At 48.2% G+C, this 19,239-nt stretch overlaps 1 protein-coding gene across 1 annotated transcript; it reads right to left on the bottom strand.

Moving 5' to 3' along the window:
* Positions 1–806: 806 nt before the first annotated feature.
* LOC119965471 (protocadherin-10-like) lies at positions 807–3,600 on the bottom strand. The gene has a single exon (XM_038796290.1). It carries the CDS (start codon positions 3,400–3,402, stop codon positions 1,006–1,008), a length of 2,397 nt encoding a protein of 798 aa, XP_038652218.1. The 5' UTR covers positions 3,403–3,600; the 3' UTR covers positions 807–1,005.
* Between the last annotated feature and the right edge of the window lie 15,639 nt (positions 3,601–19,239).

Genomic DNA, 19,239 nt, shown 5'->3' with positions numbered 1-19,239 from the left:
ATAATAATACTACTGAAGGACTGCAGTGGTTCAAGAATGCAACTCACCACCACCTTCTGAAGGGCAACTAGGGAGGGGCAATAACTGCTGGCCTAACCAGCGACGCCCACATCGCTGAAATTAGTTCTTTTAAAATTAGGATCAGGATAATGTCAGTTCTAAACCAAAGGACATCCCAGCAGTAATTATGAAAAAGTATTCCAGATTAAGTTTGAAAACTGAAGGCGGGGGGAACTGATATGGACCTACTGGACCAGAAGCAAGTTTTCTGTATAGTACATTCCATGTAAATTATGTAATTCTTTAAGTGCAGACAATATTTTCGCACTTATAGAAATGGAGTGAATCATGCAGATCAAACAGTATTTTTCGGCGCTTACTTCTTCTCTCGGCTGTTACATTCGTGTATGCAGGGTCCGTAAATGTATTATACTTTATCAAACTAATATGCGGCACTGTGAAAGTAGATTTGCGCCAATTTCCAATTCCGCGCGTCATTATGAAATACCTTCAGTCGAGCATCTGTGTGGAAGTCACCACAAGAATCGATTGAAAAAGCTATGAAATGTAAAGCTCGCCCATTACCCTTTTCGACGTTGTGAGGGGTTAAGGTACGTCCAATCGTTTAAGCTCGGATTTCAAATTGTAAACCGTGAAGGGAAATTATCCGATACATTCAGGTATCAATGCCTCGTGATCAATTTTGGAGCGGACCTAACAACAATCCTGGTTGTGTAGCTCGGAAAATGTCTCGTCTGTCGGGTTCCCTTCCTAGTTAATAGACGACAGTTTCAGACACATCGCTTTAGTATCATGTAGCCTTTTATTTTAGACCATATCTTTTGATGAAAAACATTTGTCAGTTACAGGACAAGAACGATCCTTTCATTTTATGATAGAGATCGTCAAGGTAGGAAAATAGTTTCAGGAATTCAACCGGCAGAGACAGTTAACAGAGATGGCCATTAATTTCACCCTGCTTCAGTGTTGTGAAACCTTTACAATTTAACATTCGTCCTGATACATGGGCGGTGTGTAGGGCTTCAAAAACAGAAAATCGCTCTTTGCTGATTCAGGAGACAGACAAACTGAATAATGATGCGCGTCCGGGATGCGAATATTTTCTCCAGCTCCAGTATAATTTAAAGATTCTTTCAGTGTGGGTCTCAGATTAAAGGAATTTTTAGAATCGTCCAGTCCATAGCACATACCGGGGGAGTTGTAGTCTTCAGGAGTATTTCTGTCCTGTTTACACTTGATGCCAATCAGCAAAATGATGGTTACAAGAAATATAAAGGAAGTTGAGCCTAAAATGACAATTAAATAAAGATTTGTATCAGAGACATATTCAGGATTTGTCACTAAGTTGCTACGTTCGGAGAAGATTTCAGTAACATTGCCCGAGATTGAAAAGTGGATTGTAGCCGTGCTGGAGCGACTCGGCTGTCCATTATCCTTCACCAAGATCACAAGGCTCTGGGTGGTAGAATCCTGCTCCAAAATTACTCGGGCTGTTCTGATTTCTCCAGAGTGAAGCCCCACGATGAACAAACTGGGATCAGTGGCTTTCAACACCTGATGGAGGAGCCGTGCGTTCTGACCGGAATCAGCATCAGTTGCGATTATCTTGGTGACCAGGTATCCCTGGCCCGCTGACTGAGGCACAACCTCCACTCCTGCTGATCCGCTCTGTGCTGAAGGTGACACAATTACCGGAGCGTTGTCATTCTGATCCAGGATGATCACATTCAATGTTGCGCTGCTGCTCAGAGGGGGAACGCCAGCGTCTCGGGCTTGGACTTGTATCTGGAAGTTTTTAACTCGCTCGTAGTCAAAAGAGCGTAGCGCGTAAAAGGTCCCGTTCATCGAATTAAGATTGAGGTAATTTGACAATGGTAACTCTTGAATCAGCTTGTCTATGAAAGAGTAAGTGACGTAGGAATTCTGATCCTGGTCAGGATCGAAAGCAGTCACTGCGAAAATGGAAGCACCGGGAGCGTTGTTCTCCATCACATACACTGTGTCCATGGGTCGAGCAAACCTTGGGGCGTTATCGTTTATATCAGACACCGTTATCTGAATGGTTTTATTTGTTGACAGTGGAGGAGACCCCGAGTCCCTGGCTAAAATAGCTATGTTGTACAGAGGGGTTGTTTCACGGTCCAACGTGTCACTGGTTATCACTTTGTAATGACCACTCGAAGATGTTTGAAGTTTAAAGGGAACGCTGTTCTGGATCTCGCAGTACACCTGCCCATTTTTCCCAGAATCTCGGTCGATTACATTGACGAGTGCTGTCACAGTCCCGGGAGCAGCATCCTCTGGTACTCTGCTAGACACGATGGTCACTTTTATCCCAGGGGCGTTATCATTGACATCTATTAGGTTAATAAACACTTTAGAATGTCCTGCAATTGCCGGTGAACCATTGTCTACAGCTTGAACATCAAGTGAATAACTGCTTGCTCCTTCATAATCAATGATGCCCTGAACACGAATCTCTCCTGTTCGAGGATCCAAACTAAACAGTTCCTGCATTTTCTGTGAAACACGGTTACTGAAAGAATAAGTTACCTGCCCGTTCGAACCTTCGTCTGGATCAATGGCATGGACTGAAATTACCAAGGTACCTCTGGGTGAGTTTTCTATCAGGCTGCCCTTGTAGGTCTTGCTATCGAACGCAGGCGCATTGTCGTTGATATCCAGCACAGTGATGAGAATCCGCGCGGTCCCAGATCTGGGAGGACTCCCTCCGTCAGTGGCCGTCAGCATCAGCTGAAAGGATGACTGCCGTTCGCGATCCAACGGTTTCTCCAATAACAACTCGACAATTTTAGTACCGCCCTCTGCAGTCTCCACTTTTATACCGAAGTGTTCATTGGGGCTGATCTTGTAAACGGTGACTGCATTTGTCCCTACGTCTGGATCGAGAGCGCTCTCTAGCGGAAAGATGGAGCCTGGCGCTATGTTTTCGGCCATTTGTAAGAGAGTGACACTCTCCGGGAAACTGGGCGAATTATCATTTATATCAAGAATCTCCACTTCACCGCGGTACATCTCTGGAGAATTTTCAAACACTATTTGGAAGGAAAGAACACATGTAGTGATTGGTCCACAAAGCTTGTCTCTGTCTATTCTTTCATTTGCAAGTAACAAGCCATTTTCCAAATTTACTTCCAAATAGTGTTTTGTGTAGTCAGCAACCAGCCGACCTTTCCGACCTGACAATGTTGCAATATTCAGCCCCAAATCTTCAGCAATATTACCAATTACAGTTCCTTGCTTCATTTCCTCGGGAACCGAATAACGAATCTGCGCAGAAACCACATCCAGTGCACAAATGAATACAACAAAAACCATCACCATGAATTTCCAGGCGTTGTTGCTTTGTGAATCCGCCATTGTTCCCTGGCTGGAAAGCTCACAAAAGCACCAATGTCGGTTTGCGGCCGGTTACTCTGACCACTTGGTGCTGTTCATCAGCCTTCCGGTATCTTGAACGGTCGAATTCACCAAGTATTTCGCTCTAACCTACGTTAAGTCCACGCACAATCTGAGCGCAGCCAACCTATTCCGATTTCTGTGATTCTGCTCACCTTCTTTGATGGGGGTGGAGCAATGGATCTCTCGCCCATTTCTGAGTCTTATTGGTGGACAGCGACACAACGCGTTCTTATCAATAATGACACCATAAATTGTTAAAGCTGAGCTGGTCCTCGAACGAGAGTAATCTTGATGTGCCTTTTAATGGTGTGCAACTATAATACCCACACCATTTTCCAGGCCTGTGCCCAATCTATTTTGTAGAATTTTTCTGAAAAGTAGTTGTCCATGCTTTGAAATGTGAGTTCTATTGAACGTTTGACGTTTCCTACACGCTAGATGAGAAGACAACCCCATATATTAAAATAATGTGCATTTAATACGTTCCTTCTGAGTACCAACAATAAAATCTCTCTCTGTTACAACACTTAATTATTTCCTACATGGGTTCACCTTTTTCTCAACCACAAGTGCCACAACCCTAACTGTTCATTGATTGCGCATCGTGGTATGTTTTTCAACTCGATTCTTTGCTCACCTAATCAGCGTTCATCCTCTGCGCCTCGTATGTATGATGTCCAGTTGCCGGCATTGGACTCATTTGAGCACAGTAAGAAGTCTTACGACACCAGGTTAAAATCCAACAGATTTGTTTCAAATCACTAGCTTTCGGAGCACTGATCCTTCCTCAGTTGAATGAAGAGGTAGGTTCCAGAAACATAGATATAGACAAAGTTGAAGATGTAAGACTTTGAATGTGACCATTTGCAGGTAATTAATTCTTTACAGATCCAGAGAGAGGGGTAATCCCAGGTTAAAGAGCTGTGAATTGTCTCATTCCAGGACAGTTGGTAGGATTTCGCAAGGCCAGGCCACATGGTGGGAGGGGGTGTGAATGTGATGCGACATGAAGCCAATATCCCGGTTGAGGCTGTACTCGTGTGTGCGGAACCTGGCTATAGGTTTCTGGGCAGCAATTCTGCGCTCTCGCGCATCCTGAACGCTGCCTTGGAGAATGCTTACCCAAAGATCAGAGGCTGAATTCCCTTGACAGCTGAAGTGTTCCCCGACTGGAAGGGAACATTCCTGACTGGCAAATGTCCTGCGATGTCCGTTCATCCATTGTCGCAGCATCTGCATGGTCTCGCGAATGTACCATGCTTTGGGCCATCCTTTCCTGCAGAGTATGAGGTAGACAATGTTGGCTGTGTCACACGAGTATGTACCGCATACCTGGTGGCTGCTGTTCCCATGTGTAATAGTGGTACCCATGTCGAAGATCTGGCACATCTTGCAGCAATTGCCATGGCAGGGTTGTGTCATGTTGTGATCGCTATTCTGAAGGCTGGGTAGTTTCCTGCAAACAATGGTTTGTTTGAGGTTGCGCAGTTGTTTGAAGGCAAGTAGTGCGAGTATGGAGATGGCCTTGGCAAGATGTTCATCTTCATCGATGACGTGTTGAAGGCTGCGAAGAAGATGTCATAGTCTCTTTAATGTATTTAGGGTGGAAGCTGAAGACGTGGAGCATCGTGAGGTTATCCGTGGGCTTGTGGTAATGTGGAGTGCTGAGGTGACCATTCTTGATGGAGCTGTGTGTGTCCAAGAATGCAACCGATTTTGGAGAGTAGTCCATGGTGAATCTGATGGTGCGATGGAACTTATTGATGTCATCATGTAGTTGTTTCAGCTATTCTTCACCGTGGGTGCGAAGGATATGGGGCTCGACTTATCGGTCAACAGTTCCAACGCACCACAGCAAAAAGCTGCACTGATCTCCTCAGAAGACAAACACGGCACACAAACGACAGAGGACCCTTCGTCGTCCAGTACTTCCCCAGAATGGAGAAACTATGACATCTTCTTCGCAGCCTTCAACACATGATCGATGAAGACGAACATCTTGCCAAGGTCATACCCACACCCCCACTACTTGCCTTCAAACAATCGCGCAACCTCAACCAAACCATTGTTTGCAGCAAATTACTCAGCCTTCAGAACAACGACCACGACACCACACAACCCTGCCATGGCAATCTCTGTAAGACATGCTAGATCATTGGCATGGACACCACAATTACACATGGGAGCACCACCCACCAGGTACGTGGTACATACTTGTGTGACTTGGCTAATGTTGTCTACCTCACTCGCTGAATGAAAGGATGTCCTGAAGCATGGTAGATTGGCGACATGATGAAGACGCTGCGACAACGAATGAACGGACATCGCACAACATTCGCCAGGCAGGAATGTTCCCTTCCAGTCGGGGAATACTTCAGAAGTCAAGGGCATTCAGCCTCTGATGTTCGGGTAAGCGTTCTCCAAGGCCCCCTTCAGGTCGCGTGACAGCGCCGAATCGTCGAGCAGAAACTTATAGCCAAGTTCTGCACACATCAGTAAGGCCTCAACTGGGAACTTGGATTCATGTCGCATTACATTCACCACCCACCATCTGACCTGGGCTTGTGAAATCCTACCATCTGTCCTGGCTTGAGACCATTCATACCTCTTTAACCTGGGATTATCCTCTCTCAAGATCTGTAAAGACTTCATTACCTGCAAATGCTTGCATTCAAAGTATTGTCTTACATCTTTGATTTTGTCCATATATATGTTTCTGAAACCTACCTCATCATTCACCTGAGGAAGGAGCAGTGCTCCAAAAGTTAGTGATTTGAAACAAATCTGTTGGACTTTAACTTGGTGTTGTAAGACTTCCTGGTATGTTTGTGAGCGAGTATTTGGAGAATCCCTTTGATATTTTGAGGCCAATAATTTCGTTTCCGCTTTATATAGTTGGTAGTAATAGTCAAGTGGGAAGACCCAATTTGACTGTGGAGGGCAGCACTTAAATACCTTAAGTGGCATTTGTCGCACCATTTGTGTTTGACACCTCACAGAATGCAATTCCAATGCGGCGCCGAATCTCATTTCGACAGTGCCCAGCTGACGGCATGAAATGGCATCTTCCTTCACAACACATCCATAATATTTCAGGAGCCACTGCCAATGGAACTTCTCATTCAGTACTGTGAAATATTTAGTGGAATTACGCACAAGGACATTCATGCGTTCATACATTGTGTTCTCTCCTGATTAAAATGATTTCCATAGGAACCAGAAACTAAACTTAGAAACCAGGAACGCACTATTGCAAGCACTGGTTTGCACTCCTGTCTCAAGGCGCCGAGGACCTGGGTTAGATCCCGGCACCGGGTCACTGCGTGTGGAGATTGCACATTCTCCCCATGTCTGCGTGGTGCTGACCCCCGCAACCCAAAGATGGTATGATCGGTGGATTGACCAGATTAAAAATACCCCTCAATTGGATAAATGTTTTTTTAAAACTATATTGTCAGGGGAACTTATGCTGTTAGTTTGGCATCATATTCTCACTTAAGTGTCGGTACTGAAAAAGTCTAATTATTTATGATGTATTACTCGCCAAGTACCATGACCACAAACAGAGCTGAAAGTGGATCAGTCGACCAGGAGTGTATGTTAAAACAAGGTCGTTATAACCGACTTCCAAATCGTGGAAGTGAGGCGCAGGTTAAATATGTCAGTAAATTTAATGAATGAGGAAAAGTTATACAGATGTATGAATGATCGATTGTAATCACAGCCAAACAATTTGGCAAGAAGGTAGAAAAGTGAATGCCTGGGACTCTTCGTACCCAGTTCAAGAGGGGGGGGGGGGGGGCATTACTGGATGCAGTAAGACAAAATAAACCTGAACAGTTAAGAAAAACAAAAATCGAGGAGCATCCCAGCAAAAGCAACGATAGAATAATAAGGTGTAAATAAATGATGAAGAAATATATTAGTGAGACAGAGGCTAAAATAAAAGATTGGGTGAAATATATGCAAAACTGAAACGCTAAACAAAGGCATACATTAAGTACAGAGGCAACCAGGAGAAAACAGTCAACAGAAACGTGGACAGGTAAAAGAAGAATTTGTCAAAAAAGACGGAAAACAAAAATTACCTGCAAACGTAAATTATCAATGAACATATAAATGAATAATGTATACGCAGAAAGATGCAGAGCAGAAGAGAACTGAAGATCGGGGCACGGTTGCTAACAGGGTTGCTAAGGAATGCATAAAGGAACTGAAGCACTGTTGGTATTTTACCAGGATACGAATCTCACTCTGGCTGGGGAATTTAAATTCCAATAATTAATCACACCAGGAATAATACTTGAGCAAATATAATGGTAGTCAGAAACTAAAGGGATAAAATATATATACCGTCCTTCTTCCTCTTATGGCCAATGTTTGGCTGTAGACCCACTGCAAAGGGTTGACTCTGAGGGTGACTCTGAAATGCCCTAACAAGTCACTCAAGGACAATTAGAGATGGGTAATATATGCTGGGCTTGTCAGTGATGCCTTCAGCCTCTGTGTTTTTGTAAATAAAAGCACAGTTAATGGTAGAAACATTTAGTTGTTACTTTTCAGTTACTTATTTACTAGGGAGGGTTTACATTGTGTCATTTAGACAGTGCCAGCACATGAGAAGAAATAAAAGACATTTAACATGGAAGTAAAAGGGACACTTGAAAGAATAACCAAACTTAGAGAGAGTAATGCCTCTATTCCGAATGAATTGCCTATTCAGTGCTAATTTAATCAGTTAGAGGGGACGGAAGGAGCACAATTACATACCTTTAAAAATGGATTTAAAAGGAAACACTGCTAAAGGCATTGGAGGAGGTTGATTTTATCCTGTATTTAAAAAGAGTGTTCAGTTTTGGGGCCCTTACTGTTCTATGGTTTACAAAAATGTTTCAGATATGAATATAGGAGGATTTATCAGTAAGTTCTTAGATGATACAAAACTTGGTGGAGTGATAAATAGTGAGGAAGATAGCCTTAGATTCGACGAGGATTCAGACGGGCTGATCAATGGCAAATAGTATTCAATCCAGCGAACTGTGAGATGATGCACTTGGTCAGGGTTAACAAGGCAAGCAAATACACAATAAGTGGCAGGACCCTTGGAAGCACCGAGAATCAGAGGGAACTTGGTGTGCACGTTCATCGGTTCCTTCAGGGAGCAGGGCAGGTGGATAAAGTCTTTCAGAAGGCAGATGGTACACTTGCCTTTTTTAGCGAAGCAATAGAGTTTAAGGGCAGGGTGATTATGTTGGAACTGTATAAAACGTTGGTTAGGCCACAGCTAGAGTGGTGTGTGCCATTCTGGAATCCACATTAAAGGAGGGATGTGATAGCACTGGAAAGGGTGCAGAGGAGATTTACCGGGATGTTGCCTGTGCTGGGGATTTTCAGCTATGAAGAGAGATTGGACAGACTTGGAATATTTTCCTGGATCAGAGGAGACAGAGGGAAGGAGGACAGGATTGAGGTATATAAAATTATGAGGGGCATTGATGGAGTTGATAGGAATGACCAAGGGGCATGGATTTAAGATAAGGGCCAGGAGGTTTAGAGGGCTTGTGAGGATAAGCCTTTTCATCCAGAGGGTGATGGAGTCTGGAACACACAGCCTGAAAGACTGGCGGAGGCAGAGGCCTTCATCGCATGTAAGTATTTACATGTGTATTTGCGACGCCAAGAGATACAAAGCTATTGGTCAAGTGTTGGAAAATAGAGTTAGAATAATTTAGGTGATTGTTTTTAACCGGCATTGACGCGGTGGGCCAAACGGCCTTTTCTGTGCTGCAAACCTCTATGATTCTAAAACTCTATGTTTGGATAATTTCGGTGTATTATATACAGTCGTGCTAACACTGTGGTAGTAAAACTAAATAAATATTTACGAAAGATACAATAGAAAAGCAGCTAGAAACAAAAAAGTATAAATGGAGCACCAAGCTTGCCCATCCTTGTTTTCGTAATTGAAGGAATAACATCAATGATTGGACAGTGTAACTAAGGCCCGCAACTTTCTCAGAGTGGCCAGCGCTGGCGGATGGCCACTCTGGTGGATTTAGCCACATTGAAATTCCAAAGCCCCGTCTCGTCCAACCTTCCTGGTGAAACAGGGCCAGTAAAGCGCACCTCCGGGCGCATCGGCGAGGAGGGATACAGGGAAGAAAGGAAGTTTTTTGAGCATCTATCTGACCTAAAAGAGCTGTTTAAAGGGGCAATTTGAAGGGAGAACGTAGGTTTTAAAGGACGGTGGTCCAGACAATCGGCGAGGGAAGACCGTGAGTGAGGGATTGAGACCGGGAGGGAGATGAGAGAGCTGGAGGGATGGCGGGGGGGGGGGGGGGGGGGGGGGGGGTTGGGGGCAGGGGCGGAGGGTAAATGAGAGAGAGGGGGGAGGCATTTAGGTAGGTAGAGATCGGAATAGAGTAGGGGGCAGAGCGGGGTTGCCGTGTGGGGGGAGGCGGGTCGGGCCAGAGTGCGTGTGAGGGGCGGGGTGGTCAAGTTAGAACAGGGGTGTGGGCGGGGGCTCGTCAGGCGTGGGTGGCGGGGATCGGGTCGAGCCATGGTGGGGGGGGGGGGGCGGGTGTTGGCGGACCGTGGGAGTGGATCGGCCGGAGCGCGGGAGGGAGGGTCGGTTTAGGTCGAGACGGGGAGGGAAGGGGGTTGTTGGGTTGTGGATGGTGGTCCTGTGGGGGAACCACTGGGGTGCGTGAGTCGTATGCGTGCGGGGTGACCCGTGCAAAGCTCGGTCTGGGTTTATAAATAGTTACTGTGGAGTCAGAACTAATATATTTCCTTCCAGGTCTTTCAGTTTAATTGTCTCGCTAAAACTGACAGAACCGTCCAAAGTTAGCCATTTAAATCATTCCTGTCGCGTAGTTCACAGCCCAGCGCAATTGTCCAGAGGAAGTTAACGTTCTGGACAATTGCCCTGTAAACCCTTATGTGGGAACTTCCGAGAGGTTTTCCCCAGCGCATCATTAGGATACTTAATGAAGTACTGGGGGCACAGCAAGTTAGCAGTCATAGTTTTGTTTCTCATCAGTGGGATACGGGCATCGCTGGCTAGACCAGCATTTATTGTCCATCTCTAATTGCCCTTGAGAGGGTGATATGTGCTTCCTTCTTGAATCACTGCAGTCCATATGTTCTGTGAACAGCCACGATGCTGTTAGGGAGGGTGTCGAGGGATTTAACCCAGTGGCAGTGAAGGAATAGTTGAATGTCGAGTAGACATGTAATATGGAGGTGGATTATGCACAATACTTTAACTTAACTTCAGAGTGGGTAACAAGTAATACTAATAATAAAAGCCTTTTATCTTCCGGTTGGGCTATGCGGAGTTAAGCCGCACGTTCGGCAGCTCCCGCTTTCGTAGGACTTGTAGGCTCTTTTACGGGCCCCAAACGGTGCTGATTCAACGGTTCCCGGTGTGTGAAGGGGTCCGGAGTAATACCCCCCGGGATTTATGGTGCGGACCCGGAGTGAGGCGAGGAAAAAACCGGCAGCAGCTCCACTGGAAAAGCGGGGGAAGGTGGACAAAATGGCGACCGGTGGAGCCCCCGAGGAGTGGAGGCAGTGGGCGCAGGAGCAGCAGGCAGCCCTTCTGCGCTACTTTACGGAGCTGAAAGTGGAGTTGCTGGACACTTTGAAAGTTACTACAAGTAAGCTGCTGGAGACCCAGACAACCCAGGGTGCAGCAATCTTTGAGTTGCAGCAGCAGGCCTCTGAGCGCGAGGATGAGGGCTCGGCCCTCGTGGGGACGGTGGAGATGCACGAGGTGCTCCACAAAAACTGGCAAGATCATTTTGAGGAGATGGAGTTTTGGTCAAGGAGGAAGAACTTGCGGATCCTGGAGGGGTCGGACCTGCCGGCTTATGTGGCTGTGATGCTGAACTCGCTGGTGGGGGCAGGATCTTTCCATCTGTCCCTGGAGCTGGAGGGGCCCCACAGAGTACTGGCCAGGAGGACTAAGGCGAATGAACCCCAGCGGGCGGTGGTGGTGCGGTTCCATCGGTTCAGTGACCGGGAGTGTGTGCTGCGATGGGCCAAGAAGGTGAGGAGCAGCAAGTAGGAGAATTCGGTAGTGCGCATCTACCAGGACTGGACTAGTGGCTAAACGAAGGGCCGGGTTCAACCGGGCAAAGGCGGTGCTCCATGGCAAGCAGGTGAAATTCAGCATGACCTTGTAGGGTCACCTACAAGGACCGGCATCACTACTTTGAGTCCCCAGAGGAGGCGTGGGCCTATGTGCAGGCTGAAAAGTTGGACTCGAACTAGGGATTGGGGACTGTAGGGTTTTTTGTATCACTGCTTATGCTGTTGCTGGCTATTCTGGGTTTTTTTCTGCTTTCGGATGGTATTGGTTATGGTTTTGTATTTTAAGGGGGGTGTTGGGGGTCTGTTTTGATTTGTACGGGGTTGGTGGATGGGTTGGGACTGCTATTTGGGAACTGTGTTGAGGGGGTGGGGTGGGGAAGTGTGAAAGCGTGGGCTTTCCTCTGGTTTCCCGCACTGTGGGACGAGGGGGTGGAGCTGGAGGCAAGGGGCGTGGATATCAGTTCCGTTTTCCCGTGCTGGAGCATTGCCAAGGGGCTGCTGCGGTGGGGGGGGGGGTGACTCCATATCGGGAGGGGTTGGAGTTAGGGCGGGAGCTGCCGGGTTCAGCAGAAGTTAACTGGCTCATGGGAGTACTACGGAGGGAGTGTTGTGGCTAGGAGGGGTCCTAGCCTGGGAGGGGGATACCGGGTTGCTGCTGGATTGGCCAGGGAGGAGCTGGTGTGGGTCGGGGGGGTCGGGGTGAGGTTCTATCACCATGGGAAATGGGCCGAGTGGGGGGTGCTGGTCTGGGGCGAGCAGTCGATGGGCTATGGCCAGTCGGCGGGGGAGGGTGGCGGGGTGCCTCCTGATCCGGCTGATCCCATGGAACGTGAGGGGGTTGAATGGGCCGGTTAAACGGGCCCGAATGTTTTCGCATCTGATGGGGCTGAAGGCGGACGTGGCCATGCTTCAGGAGACTCACCTGAAGTTGGCGGACCAGGTTCATCTGAGGAAGGGATGGGTGGGGAAAGTTTTCCATTCAGGGCTCAACGCGAAGAAACGGGGGTGGCGATCCTGGGGGGGAAGAGGGTGCCGTTTGAGGCATCTGAGGTGGTGGTTGATAGTGGCGGCAGATATGTGATGGTGAGCGGTAAGCTGCAGGGGGAGAGGGTGGTGTTGGTCAATGTATATGCCCCAAATTGGGATAATGCTGGTTTCATGAGGCGTATGTTGGGCCGCATTCCTGACCTGGAGGCGGGGGGGGGGCCTGATCATGGGGGGGGGGGATTTCAATACGGTGCTGGATCCCCCACTGGATTGTTCTAGTTCTAGGACGGGCAGGAGGCCGGCGGTGGCCAAGGTGTTGAGGGGGTTTACGGACCAGATGGGAGGGGTGGATCCCTGGAGGTTTGGGAGGCCGAGGGCTTGGGAGTACTCTTTTTTCTTCCACGTGCTCATGGTTTATTCCCGTATTGATTTTTTTGCCTGAGCAGGGGGCTCGTCCCGAGGATGGAAGATGCCTAATATTCGGCTATAGCGATTTCGGACCATGCTCCGCATTGGGTGGATCTAGAGATGGGGGAGGTGCGGTACCAGCGCACGCTTTGGCGTCTGGACGTAGGATTGTTGGCTGATGTGGAGGTGTGTAGGAGGGTCCGGGGATGTATTGAGAGGTACCCCGAGGCCAATGATACTGGGGAGGTCCTGGTAACGATGGTGTGGGAGGCTCTGAAGGCAGTGATTAGGGGGATTTCCATCCGAGCCCATAGGGAGAGAGGGGAGAAGAGGGAGAGGGAGAGACTGGTGGGGGAGCTGCTGAGTGTAGATAGGAGGTATGCGGAGGCCCCGGAGGAGGGATTGTTGGGGGAGCGGCGTAGCCTGCAGGCTAAGTTTGATTTAATGACCACCAGAAAGGCGGAAGTGTTAGAGAGGTTCGGGTTTGGGGAGGGGTTTATTAAATGGGTGAGGTTGCTGTACGATGCCCTGATGGCGAGTGTAGCGACAAATGGGTGGAGGTCCGACTACTTCAGGCTCTACCGTGGGACGAGGCAGGGGTGCCCCCTGTCCCCCTTGCTTTTTGCATTGGCAATTGAGCCTCTGGCCATGGCGCTAAGGGAGTAGGGGAGGTGGAGGGGTCTGGTGTGGGGTGGGGAGGAGCACCGAGTGTCACATTATGCAGATGACTTGTTGCTGTATGTAGCAGACCTGTTGGGGGTAATGCCGGAGGTGATGGAGATTCTTGCTGAGTTTGGGTGTTTCTCGGGCTACAAGTTGAAACTGGGCAAGAGAGAGCTGTTTGTTGTACACCCGGGTGATCAGGAGGAGGGGATTGGTCGGCTCCCACTAAAAAGGGAAGTGAGGAGTTTTAGACACCTGGGGGGGGGGGTTCGGGTGGCTAGGAGTTGGGGGACTTTGCATAAGCTTAATTTTACTAGGTTGGTGGAGCAGATGGAGGAGGAGTTTAAAAGGTGGGACACGCTGCCGCTGTCGTTGGTGGGTAAGTACAGTCCGTTAAAATGACGGTGCTCCCGAGGTTTTTGTTTTTGTTCCAGTGCCTCCCCATTCTCATTCCGAGGGCCTTTTTCAGGAGGGTGAACAGCAGCATCACGGGATTTGTTTGGGCGCACGGGACTCCGAAGGTGAGGAGTGTCTTTTTGGAGTGGGGCGGGGATAGAGGGGGGCTGGCGCTGCCCAACCTCTCTGGGTACTATTGGACGGCTAATGTCTCGATGGTACGCAAGTGGGTAATGGATGGGAAGGGGGCAGCATCGAAATGGATGGAGATGGTGTCCTGTGGAGGCACGAGCCTGAAGGCACTGGTAATGGCGCCGTTGCCGCTCCCTCCAACAAGGTACACTACGAGCCCGGTGGTGGCGGCTACCCTCAAGATTTGCGGGCAGTGGAGGCGACACAGGGGGGAAGTGGGGGACTCGATAGAGGCCCCGCTGCGGGGGAACCACCGGTTTGTCCCAGGGAACATTGATGGCGGGTTCCAGCGGTGGTACAGGGCGGGCATAAGGAAGTTGGGAGACCTGTTCATTGACGGGAGGTTTGCGAGCCTGGGTGAGCTGGAGGAGAAGTTTGAGCTCCCCCCGGGGAATATGTTCAGGTACCTTCAGGTCAAGGACTTTGTTAGGCGGCAGGTGGAGGGGTTCCCTTTTCTGCCCCCGCGGGGGGTAAGGGATAGGGTGCTTTCGGAGGTGTGGGTCGGGGATGGGAAGGTGTCTGACATCTACGAGGTGATGCAGGAGGTGGAGGAGGCATCGGTAGAGGAGCTGAAGGCTAAGTGGGAAGTGGAGTTGCGGGAGCAGATTGAGGAGGCAACATGGGCGAACGCCCTGGAGAGGGTGAACTCCTCCTCTTCATTTGCGAGGCTTAGCCTCATCCAGTTCAAGGTACTGCACAGGGCTCATATGTCCGGGACGAGGATGGGCAGGTTTTGTGGGGGTGAGGACAGGTGTATTAGGTGTCCGGAGAGCCAGCGAACCATGCCCATATGTTTTGTGCATGCCCGGCACTGGGGAAATTCTGGCAGGGGGTGGTGAGGATGGTGTCGAGGGTGGTAGGGTCCCGGGTCAAGCCAGGCTGAGGACACACGATATTTGGGGTTGTGGTGGAGCTGGGAGTGCAGGAGGCAAAAGAGGCCGGTGTTTTGGCCTTTGCGTACCTAGTAGCCCGGCGGAGGATCTTGTTGCAATGGAAAGATGCGAGACCCCCAAGCGTGGAGACCTGGATTAGTGACATGGCAGGATTCATTAAGCTGGAGAAGGTCAAATTCGCCCTGAGGGGGTCGGTACAAGGGTTCTTTAGGCGGTGGCAGCCTTTCCTCGACTTTCTGGCTCAACGACAGGGAACTAGGTCAGCAGCAGCGGCAACCCGGGGGGGGGAGGGTGAAGGGTGGGGGTTTCAGGGGGGTATTGTTTATGTTAATTTAATTTATTTTTAATTTATTTTGTTGTTCATCGGGTTTGGGGGGGTGGGGGTCACGTTATATGCGTTGTTATGGGTCCGGGGGGGGGGGGGGGGTTATTATTGGTAATATTATTGTTTTGTTGTTATACGTTTTTCAAAAATTTAAATAAAAATTATTTTATTAAAAAAAATAAAAGTCTTTTATTGTCACAAGTAGGCTTACATTAAGACTGGAATGAAGTTACTGTGAAAACTCGCTCATTGCCATATTCCGACGTGTGTTTGGATACACAGAGCTGGCACAGGAATTGCACCCGCGCTGCTGGCCTTGTTCTGCATTACAAACCAGCCATCTAGCCCACTGAGCTCAACCAGTTCTGCAAAGTACCAGACAGATGTTGGCTTTTATCTGTATTCCGAATCTTGTAGTCCTCAATGTTCAGTCCTTGGTCTGGTATGTTCCTGGCTCTGGTCTTCCTTCAGTTGTTTGCTGATCGTCTCTTTGGCCGGCCGGTGGAAGCCACTGTTGTTGGTTGCTCTTGCAGAGAGAGATTTCTAAAGTTGTACAGCACCTTTTAAACCTGCTCGAAATCCGCCCCCTTTGGTGGCGGTCTCTGGATCATTTGTCAATCAATTGACCAGGGTTGGATCAGCCTGATCGATCAAGTCCAATTAGGGGCTGCCATAACAATTTTGGGGTGGGCACTAAGTGGCCCTGCCAGGAAGTGTTGGGGGCATGTAGGCCCTTCCAAATAAGGAGCTTAGGTGCCGCTGTGCCTGGTAAACAAGTGTGATTGACAGGACAGTTCTATTGTTCCTGGCATGGTCTGGAGATGGCCATTTTCTTATGTTCTTCGCATCAACCTGTGAAATCTTTTGAAATCTACAAAACCTTTGCTGCAACTTTGTTTGATCTGCCCTGCACTCTGATTGTCCATGAAACCTGACCACTTTTCCCAGCATTCCTTGCTGGACACCGATTTATATCGCCACATATCCCTCCTCTTGATCCTGAATGCGAAGTATGGTGGATCACAGACTCAAGGACAATACCTGCCCAGTCTCCCCAGTGACTTGTCAAGTCAAGTAAGGCTTGGTACAACTACCCAATAACCTAACCCTTTTACAAAATACAAATAACATTACATATATAGCTAATAAACGACAAAAGGATACAGATACATTAATGAAAAAAGTAAACTTACAACTTATAACATATTATTACAATGAAATATAAATTCACGGAAACATCAAAAAGCTATTTCAGCAGGTACAATAGGTACAAACAGTTCAAAAATACATGAGAGGCGCAAAGATCCTTAAGATGGTGTCATCAGAGAAACCCGTGGTGCAAGCATGGGTCCCATATCCTGACTTTCAATGACTTTGCTTGCCATCAGCGGAATTTGACTGTAAGAATGATGAGGTAGGCTAACGTGAACAGCATCAGGATGATAGCCAAATGTGACATGAATCGAATGAATGGATGTACTTGTATATTTGAGGCCCAGTTCCAAAGACTATCCCACCAGTTGGTGACTTTAATTTCAGAAATTTGCTTTTGTATGTCCTGGGATGGCATGTCCTTCTAACACAGCTACCATATGGTTGTTACTTGCATTTCCAGTTAATTCTTCCTCTCCGTCCTGTCGACTGTCCTCATTGATGGAATTTAGAACCTGTTTAAACTGCGTCAGGAATATAACTTTATTGTCCAAATTAGCCAAATCAAGGGAATTTATAGTCGATACTCCTCTGTATGCTGTTGCTACATCATTCACTAATCCGTTTTAACTCAGTCCTGCCTCTCGTCCATTCCTACCTTCCTTTCTAACAGTCGGTGGGTCAGGTGAATATAAAGTCTTTTAAGTTGGGGAGAGCAGAACTCTGGCAGTTGAGTTCCAGCTATGTCCACAACCAAAGGCAAACATTCCTGGTGAATGTTATCACACAGGATTTGTTTCCTGTGCGTTTTTGGACAAATCCACTTCGTGGTCCGGGAGTGATTTCAGGACAAACAGAGTGTGGTGTGTCTGGTGCTGGCTTTGGCCCTGTCCTGATCTCGTATAGGGTACAATTACCATCCACCAATGTCCCAAGGCACCTCTGCCGAAGTTCCAATCCTTTCTCGGAGCAATTCTCCCAGTGAGCCAGAGAAGACACAGCCAGAGTGAGACACAGCTGAGAGTGAGTTTGGGAATTTGAAGCCAAGTGGGAATTGAATTGAATTCAATCGGTAACACTTTTCCTTTTTAAATTTAAAGAATTTAAATTAATCTAGAATTATGGAGTGAACGTTAACAAGGGCTGCCACACCCACTCACATAACTGGCTGGCAGTTAAGTGTCAGTCACCTTAATCTACTTTGATCGAAAAGCAGGTGGGGGAAGGGAGTCAACTCAGAACATTTTAAAAGAGCAACCTGTAACTCACTCAGTGAGTTCTCCCAGTGAGCTAGAGAAGACACAGCCAGAGAGAGACACAGCTAAGAGTGAGTTTGGAAATTTGAAGCTAGGTGGGAATTCGAAGCTGGGTGGGGAGGAGGTGCTTCTTATCCCTGGTAAGTGACTGGTAAGTAGTTTTCCTTTTTTATTTTTATTTTCATTGGTATATTTATTTTTTCTTCGTGTTTTTTTTAAATTGTAGTTGTGGAAGTTAGCCAAAGGTTTAAGACATGGCAGGAGATCCCAGACCCGTGTCATGCTCTTCGTGTGCGATGTGGGAGCTCAGGGACACCTCCACTGTCCCTGGCCCCTTCACATGTAAGAACTGTGTCCAGCTGCAGCTCCTGTTAGACCGCTTGATGGCTCTGCAGCTGTGGATGGACTCACTTTGGAGCATCCGCGATGCTGAGGACATCGTGGATAGCACGTATAGGGAGTTGGTCACACCGCAGGTGAAAGTTACTGAGGGAGATAGACAATGGGTGGCCAAAAGACAGAGTAAAAGTAAGAAGGCAGTGCAGCTGTCCACTGCGGTTATCTCCCTGCAAAACAGATATACCGCTTTGGATACTGTTGAGGGAGATGCCTCACCAGAGGAAGGCAGCAGCAGCCAGGCTCATGGCACTGTGGCTGGCTCTGCTGCGCAGCAGGGCAGGAAGAAGAATGACAGGGCTACAGTGATAGGGGACTCAATCGTAAGGGGAATAGACAGACGGTTCTGCGGACGCAATCAAGACTCCAGGATGGTATGTTGCCTCGCTGGTGCAAGGGTCAAGGATGTCTCAGAGCGGCTTCAGGACGTTCTGGGGGTGGGGGGGGCGTAGGGTGAACAGCCAGCTTTCGTGGTGCACATAGGCACCAACGATATAGGTTTAAAAAAACGGGACGAGGTCCTGCAAGCTGAATTCAGGGAGTTAGGAGTTAAACTAAAAAGTAGGACCTCAAAGGTATTGGATTGCTACCTGTGCCACGAACTAGTCAGAGTAGGAATGTCAGGATGGATAGGATGAATGCGTGGCTCGAGATATGGTGCATGAGGGAGGGATTCAAATTCCTGGGGCATTGGAACCGGTTCTGGGGGAAGCGGGACCAGGATAAACCGGACGGTCAACACCTGGGCAGGGCTGCAAAGATGTCCTTGCCGGGGGGGGGGGGGGGTTGCTAGAGTTGTTGGGGAGGGTTTGAACTAATGTGACAGGGGGATGGGAACTAATGCAGGAGGTCAGAAGGTAGTAAATCAGAGACAGAAACAAAAGGCAGTAAAGGGGAAAGTGTAAGGCACAGGAGCCATAGTCAAAAATCAAAAAGGGCGACAGTACAAGGTACAGTGATTGAGGGAAGCTCAGTGAATAGGCCCATTAATACTAACAGGAATAAAACGGGAAGCAATAAAAAAAATGGA

This window comes from Scyliorhinus canicula, chromosome 4 (genome assembly GCF_902713615.1).
Source record: "Scyliorhinus canicula chromosome 4, sScyCan1.1, whole genome shotgun sequence".
In the NCBI taxonomy this organism is placed as follows: Eukaryota; Metazoa; Chordata; class Chondrichthyes; order Carcharhiniformes; family Scyliorhinidae; genus Scyliorhinus; species Scyliorhinus canicula.
Note: the sequence above shows the minus strand (reverse complement) of the source record. Positions and strands in the feature narration are given on the sequence as shown.